At 32.6% G+C, this 19,263-nt stretch overlaps 2 protein-coding genes across 4 annotated transcripts in view; one reads left to right on the plus strand and one right to left on the minus strand.

Annotated features, from left to right (window-relative positions):
- LOC106662194 (mucin-3A-like) overlaps positions 1–10,194 on the plus strand; it is a 110,635-nt gene extending 100,441 nt beyond the window's left edge. For both annotated transcript variants that reach the window (XM_024225008.1, XM_024225009.1), the window contains 5 exons: positions 5,945–6,070; positions 7,889–7,963; positions 8,025–8,138; positions 8,212–8,379; positions 8,870–10,194. In XM_024225008.1, coding sequence (XP_024080776.1) covers positions 5,945–6,070; positions 7,889–7,963; positions 8,025–8,138; positions 8,212–8,379; positions 8,870–9,013 — 627 coding nt within the window. In that variant the 3' untranslated portion in view covers positions 9,014–10,194. The remainder of the gene's footprint in view (positions 1–5,944; positions 6,071–7,888; positions 7,964–8,024; positions 8,139–8,211; positions 8,380–8,869) is intronic.
- A 5,170-nt stretch (positions 10,195–15,364) lies between these two features.
- LOC106662382 (39S ribosomal protein L15, mitochondrial) lies at positions 15,365–18,764 on the minus strand. Of its 2 annotated transcripts, XM_014386447.2 has the most exons (5): positions 18,678–18,764; positions 18,506–18,614; positions 18,295–18,449; positions 18,072–18,237; positions 15,365–15,881 (listed from the first exon to the last, which is right to left on the minus strand). In XM_014386447.2, the coding sequence occupies exons 2-5, from the start codon at positions 18,605–18,607 to the stop codon at positions 15,417–15,419; spliced, it is 888 nt and encodes a 295-aa protein (XP_014241933.1). In that variant the 5' UTR covers positions 18,608–18,614; positions 18,678–18,764; the 3' UTR covers positions 15,365–15,416. The 2 variants fall into 2 exon arrangements, with proteins under 2 accessions (XP_014241933.1, XP_024080778.1); XM_024225010.1 differs by having other exon boundaries at positions 18,506–18,693.
- Between the last annotated feature and the right edge of the window lie 499 nt (positions 18,765–19,263).

Below are 19,263 nucleotides of genomic sequence, written 5' to 3' on the forward strand. Positions count from 1 at the left end.
GGAAAGATAGATAGATAAAGAGAGAAAGAAAAATGCAAGAATGATAGATAGATAAAAATTAAAAGAAAAAAACGAAAAAAGATAGTAAAAAATAAATATGATATGCATAGATAAAGAGAGTGATAAATTAATGGTGAAGGATAAATAGACATGGCTATAGAGAGAAATAAATAACAAAGAAAGTAAGAAAAAATCAAAAAGAAAGAGTGATACCTAAGATGCAAAGACAGGTAATATCTTTTATATATATATATTTAGACAACGGATTGGTAAAGATATAAAGAAAGGAAGAAGAAAGGATGTTAGGAAAATAGATAGTAACATAGATAAATAGTGAGAGTGGGAGAGATTGAGTGAGTAGACAAGCAAGTTGCAATGCATACATAACAAAATATACCTAACCCCAAAACAAAACGTAAAAGAAAAAGAGAACAAGACAAAACTACAAATTGTTGAAAATAAGTAAGAATATCTAATAAAGAACACCACGCATTGCACCAATTTTAAATGACAGAGTGATAGATAATTGATGTCTTATGGAACGATTTACACTAACTAGTTTCAAATATGTAAAAATCTAGTCTAGTCCTTCTTACAAATGTTATCTTACAAATTGATTTGTCTTTTACGGTATAGACCGTAACGCAAACGCTATAATTTTTCCCTCGTTAAATTCGTATGTCACCGTGAGATAAATTGATCAGATATATTTAATTAAATATCGCTTTCTAATTAAGAAGGGCCAACTGAGTTTGACAGTTAATTAAGGAAATCTGCAGGTCACCATTCATGTCCATTTACAGATCCGTGAGATGATCGGGGGTGGGATGGATTTGAGAACTTTTCCAGGTGAGTCGAGAGGACAGATTTTTCTTTGTGCTTGGGTCGAGTCAGGGATGAAGGCCTCTCTAATTATCCCTGTTTTTTCTTCTTTTTCTTTCACCTCCAGACTTTTGATTCACATCTTTCAATAATCCCGTGATTCCTGCGGGAACAAAAGAGTCGCAACGCTTCACTTCCAACGACCCTACGACCCAAGACAAAAAAATCTCTCAAATTTGTCTAATGATCCTAGTTCAATATAAAGGAGTTGGTAACATTTTTAAAGAAAAAATCTAATTGTATAACACCATCAAATAATAGGAAATATATTTAATTAAAATAAAAGGAAATTTATTTTATTTTTTCTATTTTAACCATTCAAGTTTTATAGGTGTTCTTTAATGACAGAATAGTGTATAGGTTCGAATATTTTTAATAAATGATTGATATTAGTATATCTATCATTGGATTTAACAGAATGCATAACAAACTGTCTGTACACAATACTTCCACGTGGTGAGTTCACTGTGGGGAAAGGTTGTGGGTTGTGAAGCGTATAAATGGCATCACCTCATCGTCATTATAATCAGGGTGATGTGTGCAACTGTAATAATGGTAGGTGGGGTTGCTCACCGAAGTGCTTTGTTGTCGATCTAAATTAGAACAGCGGCGTGTGATAACTAGGTTACCGTTATATCTTGGAAATAATTTAACAGAGATTTAAGTATTTATTAAATTATTACGTCGAGGGCGTTTTTATTAATCTTCCCATAAGTAATACAATTTTGATTTGAGATCAAAAAAGGCTTAACAACGTAATCATTAGAGCTAAGCCATTAGATTAAAATGTTTCAGCGATGTATCCAAAAGTAAATATATAATTATAATTAGTCGTTTTTTTATATTTATTGGACTCAGAACGATAAAACACAAAGAATTCAGTGCTTTAACTTTATCAACCCGCGAGTCGTTCGATCCGTCAAACCAGTTTCTTTAACTTTCTTACTCCTCCCTCTCTCTCAATCACTCACTCACTTTCTCTCTCTCTCTCTCTCTCTCTCTCTCTCTCTCTCTCTCTCTCTCTCTCTCTCTCTCTCTTTTTTTTTTTCTGTCTCTCTATTATGTTAGTGAAACTTGTTAAAATTTTCTTTCCTCCTTCCGTGCAAAGTGGAAAATATCCGAATAATTGTTATTAGTGACAAGGACATTAATTGAATGTTCCGTCAACTTTTATTGCTTGCATCCGTCGCAGGCCAATTAAGATGATATTTATTATGTAAATACTGTTCATCCCCTTTGCCGAAACTAAAAATGAAACGGGAAATGGCCATGAACTCCTTGGGGGCTTTGGTCCGTGGCATTGTAGACTTTAACACTACAATTCTTAGCATCTGGATTGATAGTCTCGACGTGATAGTCGGAAGTTCAACGAACCCAAATGGATACAATAGCGCGGTTAATAGTAGGAATTATTTCGCTGTAATTTTCCCGATGCTTCGACTGCTTATCAAATTATAAAACGGGCCAAGTAAGCGTGAATGCTTTCCGCAAAAGGTGTCCAATTTGAGGTTGGACGAATCGCACGTCCGTTCACTTGTATTGGGCAACGAGGAAGCGAGACACATGATTGCAAGAAGTCCTTTATCCTCCTTATGTCCGTTACGAAAGAGATTATGCGACTGCAGGACCTTGTTAATATGCTGTTCTTCCTGTTTAATCCCGTTGGCCTTTTTTTTCTCCACTTAATCCAATATGAATAAAATATGTGAATGTCTGGTGAAATCGTTATTACGATGTTCAATTTTATATATATGGAGGAAAATAACTATAATCATTTAGTGATTTGTTCATTTTTAGATAGACGACAAAAGATCAAGACAAGTTATATTTACTATTACCACTTCTTCTTAAAAACTATTGCTCATTCGAATTTTATTGGCCTTTCAGCAGTTCTTATTTTTTTAAATTGGTTTCAATTCAAATAAGAAAGTTGTTTGTGGCGCCACACCCTTTGGTTAATTAAATGGCAAAAAATAGGAATAAAACCTTCCTGTCACGCCCAAGATATTTTTCATTTTACTGTCGACTTAATAAAAGTAACTTTTATCACTTATCAGTTTAATAACTTAGATATTTTTCTGCTACGCACATTGTGCCGGGTAGCAAAAAATAAATATTGTCTCTTCCACGTTATTTAATTACATTTCCATAGTTTATCGACAAGGACCTTTCACCGGTGTTATAATTTTTATCAGAAAAGTACTGAACACGTGGAACATGTCTTGTTTAATATGATAAACATGTTGACATTAAATGACGTTTTTCATTTAAAAACCTATTGACAAATTATAAAATTAAATATATAAAATTAATTTAATTAAGTCGGATTAAACTTTATTAAATTTAAAAGTACGTTTATGTTTTTGTTTTTAAATATCACACACATTTAGAAATGACTACCAAACCAAACTACCAAAAATCCATTGCTCATCCTTTAAAATGAAAAATGACAAAAATTGGCCATGCATGATTACAAAAAACTTTTAAATATATTTAATAAAAATCTCGCTTTCTTTATCTATCGATCTATACTAATTTCTTTCATTTGTATTTGTTTATTTTTCTGTTTATCCCCGTCTCACTATCTAGCTATATATCTATTTAACTACCTATATATTTACCTAACTATCTTTCTTTTTTCTCTTTTTATCTATATGTTCATTTCTTTCTTTAACCTCCTATCACTATCTATCTATCTAGTATTTATGTATCTATCTATTTATCTTCTGTTCTTTTTTCTTTCTTTTTATCTTTCATTCTTCTTTCTTTTTTCTCTTTATCGATATAACTTTCCTACTTTTCTTTCTCACACTTTTTTAATTGGTTTTCTGGCTCCCCTCTCATTTTTTCTCATCTCCCTCCCTCTCCCTCGCCCTCAACTCTCTCCTTTAATCACTCACTCCCTATTTCTATCTATCTTTTCTCATTAATTGGTCGTTTGCGACCTAAATTTGCGAGGTGTTTAAAATCAAACGGTATTCACTCATTCTTAACTTACATTAAGAGAATGTATTTATTAGTGTGAAGGTATTTATGTATGCGATCATTTATTTATTAGCGCAATGCATTTATTCGCGAAAATATTATGATTACGAGAATGTATTTATTAGCGAAAATGGATTTATTGACTAGAACATCTTAGCGAGAAAGTATTTTTTAGCGGAAAGATATTTATTAGCGAGAATGTTGTGTTTATTGGCAAATATTTAATTATTACGAAAATGAATTTATTAGTGGGAAGGTATATATTAATAAAAGTGTATTTATTGGCGGGAATGAGATTGGAATTGTTCAATAAAAGATTAATTAATTAGGAAATCTAAGGCATACAAGTCAATTAATTTATTACCTAGAAAAATCAGTAAAAATATGTTTCAGACTAAAATTATCTTGCCAGAAAATACTGATCTGTGGAATTTTATTAACTTTGTATTAACCTTTTTTGTAATGCGTATATTATTATTTTCTTTATTTTTATAAATACACTCCTCTATGTTAGAAATTCCATTCTATTTTCTTGCTAGAATATGCAAACGGCATAAATTTGTATTCCGAGAAACGAGATTCCATTAAAACCTGTGCCCATATTGCAGCCGCAAACATTGATGTATACATATTCAATAATTAATTACAGTACAGTGATCATATCGTCATTAATCTTCCACCTACATACCATTTACCACAAATCGTTAATTATTAGCATCAGCCCAACAGCCACACCCTTGGCATAATATCGTGTAACCGAATTTATCATTAACGAGAAACATGCAGGGATGTGAGACCACTTGGTTGTTTACACAATTATCTAATCGTGTTAAAAAAAAACCTTTTGAATACCTTTTTCGCTAATGTATTTCGGCCAATTATAATTAACTTGATCTTAAAAGTATCTAATTGAGTTGTGCCCTTGATGTTCTGTGGTCTACGAGTATAATGATTGATGAATGATTATGGGTAACGCCTTACTTAAGAAATAAAGAGACAAAAGCTATAAAAAGCATATTAAGAGCCTAAATACTAAAATAACTTTTTTTAACTTCAGCGGAACAGGAAAAGTAGAATAAAATTCAAAGAGAACGCCGTGATAGCCCTAATAATTGGTTTTCTTTTAGGCCCATGTCATAGATAATCTTGGTAAAACTTTTCTCAAGTGATAAATTCGTGAAAATGCGAAAACCCTCGTTATCGAATCCATTTTAAACATTCCAGTAGACCTTCTACGTCTTAAAAGTCCCCTGGTCCCTTCCAAACACCGAATTTCCGGGATTCGCCCTTCTTTCTTCAGCTGTCACAAAAGAGATTGGGTCCCGTTTAATTGTTCTAAGGGGGAAAATGATAAGATAAAAATCGCAGCATTTTACCATCGCCATTTCTCTAAGTTTAATCATTAAACGCATATTCCAATGCGAATGAACTTATTCCAGTATAGTTTTTTGAGCTATAAATTGATTTATATACGACAAAATACAAAAAAACGCGTTTATGAGTAGGAAATAGCAATAAAGCGTCTTTAATCATTAAACGCAAAGCAATGATTAGAAAATTACATTATTTATGTCTTTTTTTCTCGTAATCGGGTTTATTGACCTACAGTTTTTTATGAAATTAATCTGCGAACTTAAAACGCAAGAAAAGTGTTCTTGTATAGAAAGGAATATAAAATATACAGCAGGTGACAAAAGAAGTTGGTGTTATATTGTTGGCCAATTTCTTCTGGCAGTTCCACGCTCTACAATTCAGGAATCACGGTGCCCTGGTCTCAGAGTGAAAGTCAAAATGACGGGAACATGTGTGGAATCATTGTGTTAAATTAGGTAACTGGTCCTTTTTTTTCTCTCCGTTTATTACTTTCAAAGACAAATTAAATTTTATCTTTTGAGTAAAATTACCCCCAGTTAGTCCTATGTGTACATAATTTATGCATCATTATCATTAGGAGTTTGAGGAAGCTCTTCAGATTGTTTTCTTTTACGCCTATGCATTTCCTTTCAAAAACAAATAATTAAAAAGACATACACAGCTTTATTTATTTATTTTTTATTTTTTTAAATTTTTTTTTCAGTTGGAGCATACGTTCGTTTTAGCATACATAGCATACATCCTAATTATTGCTGGAGCAATCATCTTCTTCATTGGTATTATCGGTTACTGTGCTGCTTTGAGAGAATCAAGATGTCTTCTTGGATTTGTAAGTATTAATTTTTCAGTAAATTTATAATGTAAGTTTCAAGGCACTGTGCGAGTCAGTGAGAGGCCGTGATTTTCTTCCTAGTTTATAGAGAATATTGGAATTTATTTGTATATATAAATTTTCTTTTACATTGGGAGATCTCTTTCTGAGATTCAAGGGTGACCAACCGATACTTTGCTCAAGCCCTCTCCTAAAGATAGTGAAATGATCAAACAGCATGGATAAAAGCAGATAGACCATTATGATGATAAACGACCAAATGACAAATAAATGAGTGTGTGTGAGTGAGTGAGTGAGGGAGAGAGAGAGAGAGAGAGAGAGAGAGAGAGAGAGAGAGAGAGAGAGAGAGANAGAGAGAGAGAGAGAGCGTGAGAGAGAGAGAGAGAGAGGGTGGATGGAGGGAGGAAGTAAGAGAGAGCGAGAAGCAAACAGAATTATAAAGTGAATGAGAAAGAAAGAGAATGAGAGGAAAAAGAGTGTTTTTCTCCTAACATTGCCAAGAAATGTAACAGTATTGCAGCAATATTGTTAGGACTGAGTCAGTCTTCAAGAAAATTTGAGAGAAAACTTAAATATGTCGATCTGTAGACATATTTAAGATTGTATGCTCTGATGATGATGTTCAAATAGGTCGAAAGCTCGGCAGAAACAACGAATTTGTTTTTTTCTTCAAGACCATACTTAATTCATAATATTTGTGAGTGAAGAATTTGCTGTATATCACTAACACTAGCCTCTCTTCCTGCATGTATCTGCACTTTCCTGTCTATCATTATAACGTACTGTTGTCAGTTGCTACTAAATTATTTTGGTGATATGCATAGTCCTCTTGATTTTTACTTACAGAATATACATTTTGTATGATTATTCATTGCCCAAAAATGATTGTGTCCTACAAAACAATATCAAAGCATTGAAATATCAATTTTTAAAGGGTCCTCTTATACCGTTCATCTTTCTTCATAAAAGCACCAGTCTATTAAGTAGTGAAGGTGATGAAGGATGTTCACAATATTGCCCTGCATGGAGAGTTATACATTGAAAGGCCGTTTTATCAAAATTGGGACAGCTCCTTTGTCTGGTCTATAATTAAACACTTTTATAGAACATTGTCTACCAAAAAAGAAAAAAACAACGGGAAATATTGACACCTACGTTGTATTTTATATACAAAAGAATTTATAAGTTTTGTACTACAAAAAAAAAAGATTAAACCCTGTTGAAAGATTTTTGAATAAATGATCAAGTGATTCGAAATTAAATACACCAGTATAACCATTTTGTCCAGAAGGGAATAAACATTGATCGTTCACAACCTTTTATGTTTTCATTTATTTCACAATAAATACCAATCATAGTTAAAGCTCCCTAAACGCCCACATGTTTGCAGATTATTGGCTCACGAAAAAGCAGGCGTCTGAACATTTAAACAAGGTTGGAGGGTTAGTGTATGTAGGAAGAGGGCAATAAAGGGAGAGAAGTGTAATAGATAGTCACGTGTAATAACTGTGGGATATTGCTCCTTCCTCATCCACACCAATTTCAGCAATCATGATTTACAAACAGCAACTCTCAATTTATATATTTTCTGCTTTAGGTTACAAAGCACTTCTAGCTTAGGACAAAATCAGTCGATATTTTAACATGGTTAATTTGATTAGGTTTATGTTTAATATATACAAATGTTTTCTCGATCGGCAAAGTTTATTGCTTTTTGGTACTTCTCTAATTCATGTCTTTTTAGTTATAATTATATTTATTGTAATAAAATTGGTAATATTTATAAATAATATAAAATATTTTTATTTTTTGTAGTATGGAGTGCTTATATTAATAGTCCTAATCCTTGAGATTACAGCAGCTGGTTTGTCCTACGTTTATAAAGACAGGGTAAGGATATATTTTATTTTTATATTCAGTGTTCACCCTTTTTGTCAAATAAATGTTTCAGGTGGAAGAAGAGATACAGGACTTCATGATGAAAACAATAAAAGATTACGATCCCGATATGAACCACACTGTTGCAGGAGATGTGTCAAGAGCCTGGGATGTACTAATGCTAGATGTAAAGTGCCAAATTTATAAATTAAATATAAATAATTTGATTCTAGTTGGTTATGAGACAAATATATTTTCAGATGGAATGCTGCGGAGTGACTAATTACACAGACTTTCAATTATCGGAGAAGTTTAAGAATTCAGGATTGAAAGTTCCGAGATCCTGCTGCAAAACAGCCAATGTATCGAATAAAGCCGATCTGAAGTGCATGCATAATCCAGATGTAACAAATGCTAACATTGTGAAGGTAATAAACATAAAATTTGATAGCAAAAATTAATTTTTTTGGTAAGCCTTATTAAAAATAGCATGGTTTTCTGAAGAAACACACAATTAAAAATGACATGATAGTCCATAAATACCTTCAAAGAATGATATTAATTTTGAGGAACTTGAATCCTCCCCAATAAAAAATATAAAGAATTTTAAAATAAAAAGTAAAGTAATTCCTGTCATACAGGAGGTACTTCCCTTGGGTTGGATGTCGTACCACTTTACAATACATTTTTCATACTGTTATCAATTAGAAAGCCATGGTCTCTTCCGGGATTCGAATCCATAATCACAACAAGACAAATACGAATCAGACACCCTAACCACTGTTGTCCTGTTATAAAGAATTCTGTTTCCACTTAGTTAAATTGTTTTGTTTTCTCTATTTTTTAACTTTTCAACAACTTCAAATGATATTTTAGAAATGATTTAAACTTAAGACTAATTTCTGTTTGTATTTGCAGGGTTGTTATGATGCAGTCATTGATGAGCTGAAATTGAACTATACTGCCGTCATTTATATTGTTATTGCAATTGTTCTCATCCAGTTCCTTCTGACTTTGCTCTCCTTCTGCCTTTGCAATACCATAGACCCTTATGACAAATAGCAGACACCTTCAGCCCCATCTTCGTGCCCACCCTCCAGGCCAAGGCGGAGGGATCACCGATGTGATATCTCTTGGGGACCAGACATGCCCGCCTATCGCTACACATACTGATATCAGGATGATGATAAATACTACTGACTTATGTCATGTCAAATATAAATGTGACAAAACTGCTATGATAAAACAAAAAAAAAAACAGTGTGTTTAAATGTGTACAGTTCGACTTTTTTATATATATTTTTTTGACTTCAAAAGAAAATTCATGGATATTTTGTTTTTTATTAATACATTGAACGTGTAAATTGTTTAAAAATAATTATTAACAATAGTAATAAAAGGTAGTCTTCCTTGTTCTTTTTTCTTTTCACATTGTTTAATAATAGCCTTTTAGGACCAAATCAAGTGAATTTTATCTTTTTAAAAAAATATTAACAATAGCATTAACTTAGGAAGTAATATTTAAAATAAATATTTATAACACTGCCCTGATCCTTTTGCATTTGACTATTTTAAAATGGTTAAAAGAGGTTATGAAGAAAAAAGTTTAGTCAATAAAAAAATCTGCTCAACTATTAGTTTTCTAAATAACAATAGCTAAATTAAACTATAAAAAGTTGTTAAATTAAAAACATTCAAATACGCAACCGATATGATTGTTAGAAGGTATCAATTTTGATGTTATTATGCAAAAAAAAAAAAGATAGACTAATTAGAGCAAATTTAATCATATAATAAAAACCATCAACATGTAACCTTGCTTAACCCTAGAATGAATTCAGTATAAATTATGTAAAATACTAGAATGCCAGGTATGTCATAGCATATTTATAAAGTTGCATTTTATCAACTGCATTATATTGACATGTGGAATTTAATTATAGAAAAAGGAAGACATTGATGTTTTATTGACATTTCAATTTTATATTTACTAACATGTTTAGAACTTCTTAATAATCGTTACATAAAAATATATTAGGGCCGAGTTGTATGCCCACAGAATGAATGTTTTTCCAAAAATTTGAAATAAACCTAAAATCTTTTGTATATGTGTAGCTGGACAAAGGTGTATTAAAAATTTTCAAATGTGTGAGGCATTAGTCTAAACGTTTGTATATATCCAAAGTTTTTAACAAAGAAATTATTTTTTAGGTATGTCGACACATCACCCATTTGTAACTTGGGAAAAAAAAGATCTATTGTATATTAAATAAAACACTCTTTATTCTTTCTCATTGTTAGTAGAACTAGAATGTGCCTTTATTGAACCCAAATTGCTAAATGTGTAAATAAAAATGCATAACATTATAGGGGTGGTTAAATTGTGTAAAATACATATTACATTTTTAAGAAAGAAGATATATTGTGTAAAAGGAGAGAGTTTTTTTTATTACTGGTTATTAACTTCTTTTGTAAATAAAGATCTATATTAAAGTTTTAAAAATGTATGTATAAGATATAGAAAAATAAAATGTGGAAACAAAGTATTCAACCCATAAGTTTTTAAAATATGTTTTGACCTCTCAGTGAGCACTGGAAGATAATACAAATAGCAAAAATCTATTTATTTTAATTCCTCTTGTCCTCTTTTATCCAATGTATATAAAACACCTGCCAATCTCTGATAAAATTGCCTTTGGAGAACTTGTGAAGAGTATACAATCTAATATACAATACAAACCAGCATCTCACAATGGAGCATTCTTGTTACATCATATATACCATTTTACAGCTGATTTTCCTATACATCTCAACACCACCTATGGATTTACCAAAATTTTATCTTCCAACTTGTACCTATCAAGCAACTTCCAACATCCAAGTACACTTTTTCCACCTGAATGATTTAAGAAAAATGTATCCAGTCAAAAACAAGAAGATGCTGACTTTCACTCATCAGATATTTAATTATATCTACAACAAACTAATATGGAACACAAGGCTTAAGAGACAACAGTAGTTTTCGGCAACTACAAAGTTTTTAGGACAGAAATCATTTTTACAATCCACAATAATTATTACTGTGACCCGTGTGTAGGATGGCCTACGTCCAAGCCATCAAATGACATTCCTTGGGAACATCAAAAGTTCCCAGAAAAATAGTGAAAGTTCTTTACTACATCACTACCTCACTATCCGCATCTCTCGACATTTCTTTGCTTAAAAAACTGATCCAATCCAAAAGTTTACACCAAGTTCAATCCTAACTCTACTGCCCAAGTGAAGAAGAAAATAAATTTTATTTAATTATTAGTAATTATTATTGCCAATTTTTATGTAGACAGTTAAGAAAAAAAATTAGTGTCATGAGCGGGACTCGAACCTATGACCTTCAGCTAAATCGCCGGTGCTGTAACCACTAGAGATATCGTGACCTTGATCCCCTGAGGCACCAACTTCTCTTCTCAACCGGTTGAAGGTTGTGGGTTCGAGTTTCACACTAATTTTTCTTCTCAACTGTGCATAAAAATTGAAAAAAATAAATTTTAATCTGGGGCTTTGAATATTGAATAACAAGAACATAGGATAGTATTTCGATTCATGTCAAAATGAATGTACAATTAAAAATTTAAATGTAATAACAAAATATAAATCAATGATTCATACTAAATTAAATACAAAGGGGAAAGAGTTGGCTTGCGTGACGGAATTGGCAGAGGGTGAAGAAACAGCGGCAGGAGATTTGGGAAAGTGGGGTTTCCAGGATAGGGTTTGATCAAGGATAATCCCAAGGTTTGACAGGTGGATAAAAGGATATTGGTTGGTTGTTAATCAAAGGGGATGGGATCCAAACACCATAGCCTGTTGGTTTTTGGTATTGAGAGAGTCAATTTTTAACAGCCCAGGAGCTGATGGCATTTAAGTCATCTTGGATTCGTGTGAGAGAGATTTAATGGCCATGAGATGAAGAGGAGAGAGATTTGAAAATCCGTTCACATCAGCGTAAAGCTGTTAAGTACAGTATTTAAGAATATTAGGATGCTCATAAATAGAGACCGGATTTTTATGCAGTTACATATTTTGTTTGCCACCACATACATCTTAGGAAATCAATTATCTATCTAAAACATATATCTAGGAAGCCATAGGTTAAATTTTATAGAGCAAATTTTTGTATATTTGATGAATATCGTATAAAATGGTATATTTGAACAATATTGCATATTTGAAGGATTTTTATGTAAAATTGCATTTATTGTGCAAAATATTTGAAGTATATTGGTTTTCGGGAGAAGCATAAAAAAAAAAAAAATCAGTAAAAAAACCACGTTTATGAAAAGTTAGTTTAATTCGAAGAAAACTAAAACAGGCCTCAACGATGGGAAGTGAAGATTCTAGCCATATCGACAAAAGGATATAAACCCACTTCTTAGGCCTTATTTGAATATTCAATATAATTACAAATTTGAAGTGACCAAGGCCCAATTTCATGGAAGACAATTTAGAGGAGTACTTTAGTTACTTAAATTATATTCAATTAGTATAGAATATATAATTTAAATATGTAAGTGAGAAAATATTTTTGTTCAATGTAAATAAACTCTAGGGGGTGTTGGTGGCCGCAACGGTTTTAGGCGTTGACCTGGCACTCATCACTGTAAAGGTCCCTGGTCCGAATCCAGTGGCCCAGCATTCGAACATGACATACTTACAAATGGGCTTTTTTTCAAAAACACCAGCCCCCCGAGGGTTCAAATAACCTAGTAGTTGGGGGGGGGGAACTAAATACTTATGAATTTTAATCATTTGTAGTTTTAATATCTATTTCGTTTTATTATCTATATTTCTGTTTAAAGTGACTATGATACTAAAAAACTGGTTTACTGCTTACCAATGCATATTTCAAGGCTTTCAACTGCATATTTTATGGCATATTTTGGAAATCTTTACTACATAAAAATCCAGTCTCTGCTCATAAATATAGCAATAAAAGAGTGAAATCTTTTTAAAAAATATTTCTTACTCACAGTTTGTTGTTTTCAACTAGGTGGATTTGAAGCTTAAGCTCATCATCAGGATTTACAACCGCTTCTCTCAACATGAATTTAGAGTGAAACCGTTAACCGCCGATCCACCGCCAACGCGAAGCTCCAATGGGAAGCGGGAAGCTGGTTTTTATCGCCGCTCAATTTTACACGCACGAAAAACGTGGATTACAACACAACTAAATATTACCTTATGACTATTATTACTAAGTAATAATTATTATATTATATACTTATAATTATTATCTTATAAGATAATATTTAGTTGTGTTGTAATTCACGTTTTTCGCGCGTTTAAAATTGAGCGGCGATCAAAATCAGCTTCCGTCTTCTCATTGGAACGTTTCATTGGCGGTTAATCGGGCGGTTTCACTCTTAAAAATTCGTGTAGAGATTCGAGAGACGTGTTTGTAACTACTTCATCCTGTTGAAGAGCGTCTACTGCTTGGAATCCGGATAGTTGAAAACAGCAAACTGTAAGTAAGAAATATCTTTTTTTTAATTAAACGACCTTTATCATATCTACAAAAGAGTAAGGCAGATAAACTGGAGCCTTGAGAAACACCGGTAATGATGGGCAGGGGCGAGGAAGGGGGGCTTATCTGAGATGAGGTCTATTTGCGAAAGGGCAGAAATGAAGGAATGAAGCCATCGAAGAACACTGAAAGGGAATTGAGTTTAGAAAATAGAAGGTTAATGATATCAAAAGCTTTAGAAAAACCAAGTACAAGAATAGTAATTTAACCTTGATCCATAGCCATCTGAACATTGGCAGTTCTTTTTAAAATTAGCTGAGTTTAGAGGCGTCAGTGTCCATAATGGTTTAGGTGTTGAAACAGCACTCATCACTGTAAGATAAAGATCCTGGGTTCGAATGCAGGGCCGCACAAATAGGTTTTTTTTTTTTTCAAAAGCACCAGCATCCCAAGAGTTCATATAACCCCGTAGTTAAAATACCTTCGTAAAAAATTAATAAAATAACCATTTGTGGCATGGGCGATTGAAGTCATGGTAGCTTAAGTGGTTAGAGCAGCGGCAGATTGACTCGATGGCCGTGGGTTTAAATCCTGCCTGTGACACAAATTTTTCATTTAAAAAAAATTGTGTATAATTAATTTAGTACATCTATAATTAAGAATAATGTGACAAAAATTTTGGTATTAACATCGATTCACACCTTAGATTGGACATAGTCCTTCTAATGTAGTAAGCATGCATTGTTTAATAAATGTGCTTCTATAATGAAGCCACAATTTGCTTACAATTGGAATAAAATGGGAAGTACAAATATTTGTGGCATGTGCGATCGGAGTCACGATAGCTCAAGTGGTTGGACCAGTGGTGTATTGATCCAAAGGTTGTGGGTTCGAATATGCCTGCGACACAAATTTTTCATAAATTTCGATAAACGTAATTATATAGAGTAAAGCAAAGTTGCAACATAAAAGCTAAAACTACAACCATTTTTATTTATTATTACAAGAAAAAAATTTAAAGTTTCCTAATTAAAAATAGCCTTTTAATTAAAAAACAGTCGTTTTGCCCAACCTGGAATGTCTTGTAATAGAAGGGAACAAATACAGGGTGGTTCTCTCTGATTTCCAAAGGATATATTTTACTCTTTAGTATATTAAAGCAGATTTATTCATTTCATTATACACGATTTTTTTGAAATGAAAAATCTGAGTCACAGGCAGGACTCAAATTGTGTGATTGCTTACAATTGGAATAAAACAGGGTCCAAATATTTGTGGCATGGGCGATTGAATACACAGTATCTCAAGTGGTTGGAGCAGCGGTGGATTGAGCCGAAGGTTTTGAGTTCGAATCTTGCTTGTGACACAAATTTTTTATTTCGAAACAAATGTGTATTATTACTTGAGTATTAAAAATAGCCGAATTCATAGAGAAACCAGTACGAAAGCCAGATGTATAAGTAGGTTTGAGGATTCTAAGTATTTGGAGATTTGAGATAACAACTTTTTCAAGATGTTTAGTGAGGTTAGGGATGTCGACTTTTAAAATAACGTTGTTGTTACTTGTTTGTTAAATAAAGTTGTCAATATGCCTAATTGTGGGATATTTAATTTTTTCCAATTAATCAAGTTTGGTGTAATTACTTTATGCATTATTAAACAAATCTTGAAGGTTTTGTTTCAATGTGGTCCTTGTCCTTTGTTAAAATTATTTTCTAAAGTTGATGATTATTCCAAATGACCGACCACTGCTGAAAACACATTGACAAAACACCAACCACAGAACAAAACAAACTAGAGAAAATTTGAAGAAACTAGACTATATGGAAATAAACAATAAGTAGACAATTATTTATTTATACAGTATTTTTATATTATCAATAAGAGTATAATTCAACAAGAAATAAATGTTTATCTAAAAAGTTATTAATACAATATCAAATATTATGATTTGTAGTATTCCTCTAAACTTGGATCTTTTGGTTTTAAAATTTCTTTATTAACTAAATTGACTATCCATCCAGGAGCAAGACCATACAGAATTTGTCTGGGATCTTTCCTTTCCATGAGTGTTTCATAAAGGGGATCATTTTTGTCAATTGCAGGCAGCTTGTAGCCATATTTCTGTGCTAAAACCACACGCTGGTACGCTACTTTTTCTGGATCTGCAAGATAGCCTCTGTTTTCAGCTGAGCTATAATATAGGATGACATCCTCCGTTGGGATCATCCTGCGTGGCAGGGGTTGGCCATTCTTGAAAAACTTCTCAACGTTTTTCAACACCCATAAAGAGTTGACGTCATAGTAGGCCGTTGTTATAACTCCTCCATTTTTCTCGATTGCAGCTATTGTACCTTCTGATGCCCACTGGACTTCAATGTTAATTTTGGCCTTAAAAACATCTGCACCCTGAAAAAAAAGGTTTGTAATGTTGTGTCAAAAAAATGAATGCAGTATTTATGAGGTTTATATGTCGTGTAATTATCAGGAAAAAACCCTCCAAGTATGACAATTAACCAAGAAATTATAAAAATTTCCTGTGAATCAATGAGAGTCTGTAGGTAAAACTGTTCTTTTCATTAACTAGGTAGTAAATGAGCACCTTAGACATGTGTAATATTATCATGTAATTAAATAAAATGAGATTAAGGAGAAATTGAGAGCCAACTTTCTTTATGGATCACTGGCAGATTATCTCAATGTGGCAGGTCTTAATAACTGCAAGACAGAAATTATCAGTGGATCTTTTTCATTAATGATTAAAGTGTTCTACTATTGAGTAAAGTGCAGCAATTTAAAATATAAAACATCAAAATCTAACTGACTATATAATTAAAATAAATAAATTTTTTTAGTATGAATTTATTTTACGGAAAAAATAAATGCAGTATTTATGAGGTTTATATAATGATATACAATTATCAGGAAAAACCCCTCCAAGTATGATTAATGATTTTTTTTTCAAACTTAAATATGAACATAGCAAGAGCAAATTATACTCAGTAGGGATTTCTTTTGCTTTAAGAAGAACAGTTCACTGACAAATTATGTAATATATCGGATTGTAAAAATAGTCTGTATCATTTTTTTATGATTAATTTAATGAAAAATTTTAGGCGTTTGTAAACAAATTTAACCAACAATATATGTATCATTTTGTTACATGTACTTGTCATCCTACTTGTAATTTATTCCTTCCAGAACTTCTTAGGTTTTTTAGAAGTAAATGTGTATTCTGTAGTCTTCAAGTGAAGTAAAATTTTTCCCATTACAAATACAGTGGGCAAGATAGCACATCCCAGCTGAGTTGCAACAATTTTCGGTGTGACTACAAAGACATGTAGGATTATTAGGATGGAAACCATGGCGTTGTGATTGGCCAATGCAGGACGTTTTTGGTCAATGTTGACTTTAATTGTTGTGTGCAGTAAGCACTAGGATTAACAGTTTGGTTGGAAGAAGCTTATAATAAATAACCCCCTTCCAGGCCCAGCAAATGCATAACATTCAATTCAGCTGTTAATGTCTTTAACAGTGGGTCGCTGAGTTCTCCCTCAGAAAATTGTTGTACATGACCCACTTTTCAACCACAATTATCAATCTTTTTAAAATGGATCGTTTACATTGCATTTTAGGAGGGAATCACAGATGGAAAAAATTCTTCTCAGTCAACATGTGTCAATCCATACATCGGCATATCCAACTGTTCTCAGATGCAATGAAATGCTAGTAGGAAGTATTTTAAGTATGTTTGCGATGTCTTGGTGTGGTCATCATCGATGATTGAAGGACAACCAGAGTACTTTGCATCTGCCAAATCAAAATTTCCGCTTCTGAACTGAGCAAACCATTTACAGATGGTACATGCTCCTAAAGCAACATGACTACACACACCACCAATTTTCCTACCAGCCTGAGCTGCAGGTTTACCTTTGTGGTATTAAAAAACCCATTAAATGACAAAAATGAATTATTTTTCCTTCATTTTAAAATAGCAAAACTTTGTAAAAATATGAGATCTTGATTGAAACTGATGAACAAAACACCTTAACTAAACTGTTTTCAGAAGGGATAGTCAATAGTGACTCGTATTGCTCAAAAAACACATAAAATCCAATTATTGAAAAATGATACGGACTTATTTTACAAACCAATACAATAATGTTAAACCCGTAGTTGGACCCAATAAGTAACCCAGTGCTGGTTCAAATGTGTTCCTTGGCTTGTAGACTAACACCCAATATGTACAAAAACTTTTAGAAACTAGTGAAACGTCTTTAGATATTTACCAAAGATAAATACCAAAAACTTGGAAAAAGTAGGTGTTTTAACTGGTTTTTCAATTTTCAACGTCCGGTTGAGGTAAGGGTTGCGAGTATTGATGTATTTGACTATTTCAACTAGATCTCAGATATCTATCGCTCCAGGAATTGTACCAAATATGTAAAAAAGTCTTTTTGAAATTAGTGAAACATCGAAAATACTAAAATTGTTTTTTGGATAAGTAGACTTTTTAACTGGTACAGCAACAGCAAAATGTTTTTATGTAAGACAAGAATAATTTTACCTGAATTAAATTATAGATAAAAATAAAACTACCTCATCAGTAAGATTAACTCCATAGTGTTTCTCTTCGGGCTGAAATCTGTACAGACCGGTGTTGACAATAGTAGCCAGATCGATAGGCACAGTCGTGTCGATCCGGTTGGTGTCTATCATCTTTTGTAATTGCAATAAGCTCAATGGTGGGTACTGTTTTCTCGTACTGTCAAACAAAATGAAAACTAAGTAAATGATTTAAAGAATATCACTTAAAACTTACTGATGTCCCTTATAATACGGCTCATATGGGAAACGGATGTAAAACGGATTGTTTCCTGTCTCATACCCCAGGCGCATAAAATTCTGCCTTTGGCCAGAACCTTTGTTGCCGCATCCGTGCTTGTCTCCACCATGCTGAGCCCTGCCTCTTCCATGCTAGCAAAAATTTAGCAATTTAATAAATTTTACTTTATAAATTTAATCTTTCTTACTCTATAAGGTTGACCGGTGTTCCTGAGATTGCTAAGAGATATCCTTGGAAGGGCCCTGAGCATTGCCAGGGCCTTTTCAGATGTATTCTTCACCGAGCCCATTATTATTCTGAAAAAATTAACATTCAAGTTTCAAGCATGCATCTCGTGTACTGTTTATAGTACGATAGACGGTTTAAGGTTTTCTCTTGAACCAGAATGTCACCTCTCCAACTGGTGAATGTTGAACCGTGGCGACACTGCTCTCTGTTGTATATTGTAGAACTACTGAAGTAATACATAGGAATACATTTTGTGCTTGGAAATACTAAAATTTTTTTTGTCATTTGCCACAATAAAATGGTTTAAAACTGGGAAGGCAGTTGCATTTCTAAAATATTTGTATTAATGATAAATGAAAAATCATTTTTTTATACTTATATGAAGCCGTCCACAAAAATAATAACATTTTGCAACATAATACAAAAATAAGTACCATTTTGCTAAGAAACTTGTATTCCGTCAACTGGAACTTGACTCTGATAACATAAAAATATTCTTCGTTTGTTTCCTCTTTCTTTCTTTTGGTATTTCAAATAAAAAAATAAGAGAGAGAGAGAGAGATTGATTGATTGATATCGATTTATTTACATAATCTCTCAAGATTTGGTCTCGAGGACCACTCGTACATCTAAAGAGAAAAAAGAGAGAAGAGAGAGATATTGAAAGAGTATGAGGGAGTTAGTGCGAGAGAGAGAGAGAGAGATAGAGAGAGAGAG

The sequence above is a fragment of the Cimex lectularius genome, unplaced genomic scaffold (genome assembly GCF_000648675.2).
Source record: "Cimex lectularius strain Harlan isolate CLEC.00 unplaced genomic scaffold, Clec_2.1 scaffold19, whole genome shotgun sequence".
NCBI lineage: Eukaryota > Metazoa > Arthropoda > Insecta > Hemiptera > Cimicidae > Cimex > Cimex lectularius.